This window comes from Aedes albopictus, chromosome 3 (assembly GCF_035046485.1).
Source record: "Aedes albopictus strain Foshan chromosome 3, AalbF5, whole genome shotgun sequence".
NCBI lineage: Eukaryota > Metazoa > Arthropoda > Insecta > Diptera > Culicidae > Aedes > Aedes albopictus.
The window spans coordinates 415,932,228-415,936,358 of record NC_085138.1 but is presented as its reverse complement, the minus strand read 5'-3'; the positions used below and the strand labels follow the sequence as shown (position 1 = coordinate 415,936,358).

General features: G+C 44.0%; 1 protein-coding gene across 4 annotated transcripts; it reads left to right on the top strand.

Annotated features, from left to right (window-relative positions):
* Positions 1-785: 785 nt before the first annotated feature.
* On the top strand, positions 786-3,103 carry LOC109403184 (zinc finger protein interacting with ribonucleoprotein K). Of its 4 annotated transcripts, none has more exons than XM_019675945.4 (6): positions 786-941; positions 1,024-1,366; positions 1,431-1,777; positions 1,847-1,914; positions 2,004-2,285; positions 2,354-3,103. In XM_019675945.4, exons 1-6 carry the CDS (start codon positions 934-936, stop codon positions 2,533-2,535), a joined length of 1,230 nt encoding a protein of 409 aa, XP_019531490.4. In that variant the 5' UTR covers positions 786-933; the 3' UTR covers positions 2,536-3,103. The 4 variants fall into 4 exon arrangements, with proteins under 4 accessions (XP_019531490.4, XP_019531489.4, XP_019531488.4 ...); XM_019675944.4 differs by having other exon boundaries at positions 1,835-1,914; XM_019675943.4 differs by having other exon boundaries at positions 788-941; positions 1,003-1,366.
* The last annotated feature ends 1,028 nt before the right edge of the window (positions 3,104-4,131 follow it).

Below are 4,131 nucleotides of genomic sequence, written 5' to 3'. Positions count from 1 at the left end.
ATTTCCGAACAGCGTCGCGACGGCGTGTTTGACAACCGCGCTGAGAGAGGTAGTTGCAAGAAAATTGAACGCTCGTGCGTGTTTACAAGCTGTGTGCCGGTAGTGTGTAGCTTGAAAAATAAAACCGTTTCCACAGACAAACAGACGTAACACTCTGATTATTCCCATCGTAAACCGATTTAACGGCCTTTTCCAAAATTGGATAGTTGGCCAACTGCCCAACCGTGGCGCTCGCATCGTTTTTGTTCGAGTTTGACGTTTGCTCACTACCGCCACCTAGTTGGTGGTCAGCCAAACATAGTCATTTTAGCATTGGGTGAATATGTTTCCGTGACTATGATTTGAATCGAAAAATGTTCGAAGTGTTACGTCTGTTTGTCTGTGCCGTTTCTATTCACACCACTCAGGTGGAGTTGCTCTAAAATTCCGACTCGAATCGTTTCCTCCATCACTTTTCCACCGGGCAAACAACTGTCATCCGCCCCGCCCGCAAACGATGTGCGCGTGGGAAATTTTTAGCGTGCCGCTACTCACAGCTAGAGATGTTCAGTTGCTTGAAGTTATCGATTAAATTACTTCATCAAAAGATTGAAATTAAGGGACTTCTTTAAGAAAAAAGTACGACTTTACTGGAACAAATTAAAAATACATTGACTAGTAAAATTCAATTTAAATTAATTGTGCCCATTATATATTCACATGTTTATAAAAAAAACTAACAATTTTAGATTTTAATAAGTTACTTTTTTCCATTTGGAGCACCCCTATCAACCGATGTTTGCGCGATTGTTTTCTTTTCTTGCATTTTTCACTTTTCAACACCGACTGAGCGTTGTTTTGCTAAAATTTACGAAAAAAGAAAAAAGTTTTGAATTTTACCGCAAATGAAGTGCAAATAATCGAAACCCCTGTTCCGTGACCACTAAACAAACGATGAATTTGTAAGTAATGTGTGGATTGTTTGATTTTGTCGGAATATTCCAGGAAAGGGCAAAACCTAAGTGTTTTACCATCTTTTCGCAGTTTCATCCCAAACGATCAGCTGAAGCGGGATGGACTCTACCTTCAACAGCATCTTCCACCGCAGTTGCTTCCACAGGCGCATCTACAGCTGCACCATCATCAATCTCAACAGCACCACCCACAGTTGCACCATCACCCGCAGCAGCAGCCACAGCATCAGTCCGGCAGTACCACTACTCACATCGTCGTAGAAAATGACCAATCGGGACCCGTGGAGATGATACCGATTGTGAATTTGAAAAAGGAGCTGGACCCATACGAGCAGATGACTCCACCGGTATCTCAAAACGTTGTGGTGCAGACGATTCCCCACCAGGTCAACATATCACAACTAATGGGACAGGTAAAGCGATAGTTGTTTCCGTGGGTCTAAATGCTTAATTAAATATTCCTTGTTGTCCCCACAGGAATCTGCCTCGCAACCCACTGCCATTGCAACGAATACGACCCCCACGACGACCGGCAAAAAGAAAAAGAAACCTAAGGCGCCCAAAGCGATCGTCCTGCCACCGCTGCCGGAAGGATTCATCGTCAAGATCAAGGAGGAGTACACCGAGAACTACGTCCGGACGGTGACCAAGATCCCGGAGGATCAGTTCATTCGCACAATCAAACCGGCGGGCAAGAAGGAACGAAAGTACCACGACTACAACCAGGTCAGCGAGTACCGGTGCGAACTGTGCGGGAAGTATTTCAAAGACAAGTACAAGCTCAACTACCACGTGAGGATTCACAGCCCGGAGCTGTCCCACAGGTAGGTTATCATTGTAATTGTTTCTCGACTAGCGCCTGGGGTCCTAAGAGTTCGAAGGTCTTCTTTCAGGTGCGACATCTGTGGCAAGGTGTTTGCCCACCAGTCCACACTCAGCAATCACAAACGGATTCATTCGGGTGAGTTTCTTGATAATTCTACTCCGCCTTCTCATTGCCATTGATTAAGCAATATGAGGTTGGCGCTTACTTTTCCACAATTTCTTTAGGCGAACGAGCTTTCAAGTGCGGAACCTGTGGAAAGGCGTTCGTGCAAAGCTCAGCCCTATCGAATCACACCAAGATCCACACCGGCGAGCGACCGCACGAGTGTCTGATCTGCGGCATCAGTTTCATCCAGAAGATCAACCTGATCTACCACATCCGGATTCACAACAACGAGCGCCCGTACCGGTGCAACGTGTGCAACAAGTCATTCATTCAGCAAAGTCATATCAAGAACCACATGAAAGTTCACAAGAAGGACAACCCACTGGATTGTAGCATTTGCGGTAAGGTTAAAAACGAGTTACGGCTTCTAAACCACTGCGGAACTAATCTCCATCTTTCTTTCCCACAGGGAAAAACTACACGGATCTCAACGAGCTGACTGATCACTATTCCTCGCACACGGTCGAGTTGCCATTTCGCTGCCAAACCTGCGGCAAATGTTTCGCCCAGGCGAACCATCTCAAAATTCACAAGAAAAACTTTTGCAATAAAACGACGACGGCGACGACGCAGCCGACGGCCCAAACTTAGACTGGCGCGCAAACTTTTCGCTAGTCGCGCCCGGGCGTTCGTTCGAAACTGAAGTCGATTGCCGTGAATCGATTTTACACTAGGCACTTGCTGTGTTTCAGGTTGAATAATCGAAAGCAATTCGGTTTTCGGTTCGTTCTAATCTTATTTGAACAGTTTTGCGCTACCATTGGGCCATTGTTGAGTTCCCCGATAGGGATAGAAAGATTTATTAGAGTTAAATTATTTCCTCAGTTTTAGTCAGCTCAGCTTGCAGCGGCAATCAAAATAAATGAAAACAAAAACTCTTAGGAGCTCCTAGTGCTTATAGCTAGATCTTCTGTTGAAACTGTATACTTTTGTGATAGTTAAGCTTAAAAACTGTTTTAACTCTACACTACTTCAATTGTCGTGCGTGTATTGGTACAATTACAATTAGAAAACCCGCATTATGGTATCCACCATACTCGTTGATGCGTATTTAACGAAACGGTTGGTTAGGCATTTTAAACGTTTTCCAGTCGAAACTGTAGGATGACCCAGATTTAATTGAAAAGCTATTCTGGAAATATAATAGCCAAGATAATTAGACGCATTGACGTTGTTCTTTGTCATTTTTAGTGTCCGAAACAGAGCCTCCTGAAGATGGTGTCCTGGTAAAGTTCAGAGCTGTCAGTTAACATCGATTCAAGCACCGTGAAATGGGGTAACTATGCTAGTGCGCTCTCCGCCTTCTTGCAACAACATGCCCTGCTCACCGTATCTAACCGTATCCTTCTGGCTTAGGCAACTTTATGCACTGTATATTGGGTTCGCCGTATAGTGAAGCGAGCTCGTAGTTCATCCTTCTTCCTCACACACCGTTCTCCTGCCGAAGACCACCTTTAACCCTAGTAGGACGTTGAGATCAATATGACCCAGATAGGCACGCTGAGCGTGCAGTACGCCTTCATGGTGCGAAAATCCTAACATCTTAGGAGGGAACATGCATCGCTCGAAAATTCTGAATGCTTGCAAGTTCTTCTCGAGTATGATCCATGTCGCGTGTCCGTACACTCAGCGAAAAAAGCTAGCGAAATTCATCAAAATACCTTATGAAAATTTGCTATAACTAATTCTTATGGATGCCATAAGAATACCTTATGAAAATAGATCGTGCTTGCTATGACAAATTTCATAAGATAGACTTATTAAGAGCAAGAAAATCTTAAAATGATGCAGACTGGATTCGACCCATGAACGTCGGGATCACCGAGCCCGTGTTTTATCCACACGGCTACTGACGCTTGAGAATACCATGTTGCTAAACATGAATAAAAGCCAAGCTGTGAGACGATTTTACGTCATAGCGTGACCTTATGAAATTCATCCGAATCATTATGAATTATTTAAAGGCCGTTTCATAAGTTGGGGCTTATGGAAATCTTAAGGTTATTTGGCTGAGTGAGATAACTACCAGACTTATTAGCGTCTTGTACATGGTACATTTGGTGCAGGAATGAATTTCAACACACCCCCAAAATCTTCGATCCTAAAGATTGTTTCAACGCTTGAAACTTATGTTTCATTAACGCATTCGTCAACTCATCTGCTGGCTGTTCGTTGGTGCTAATATAG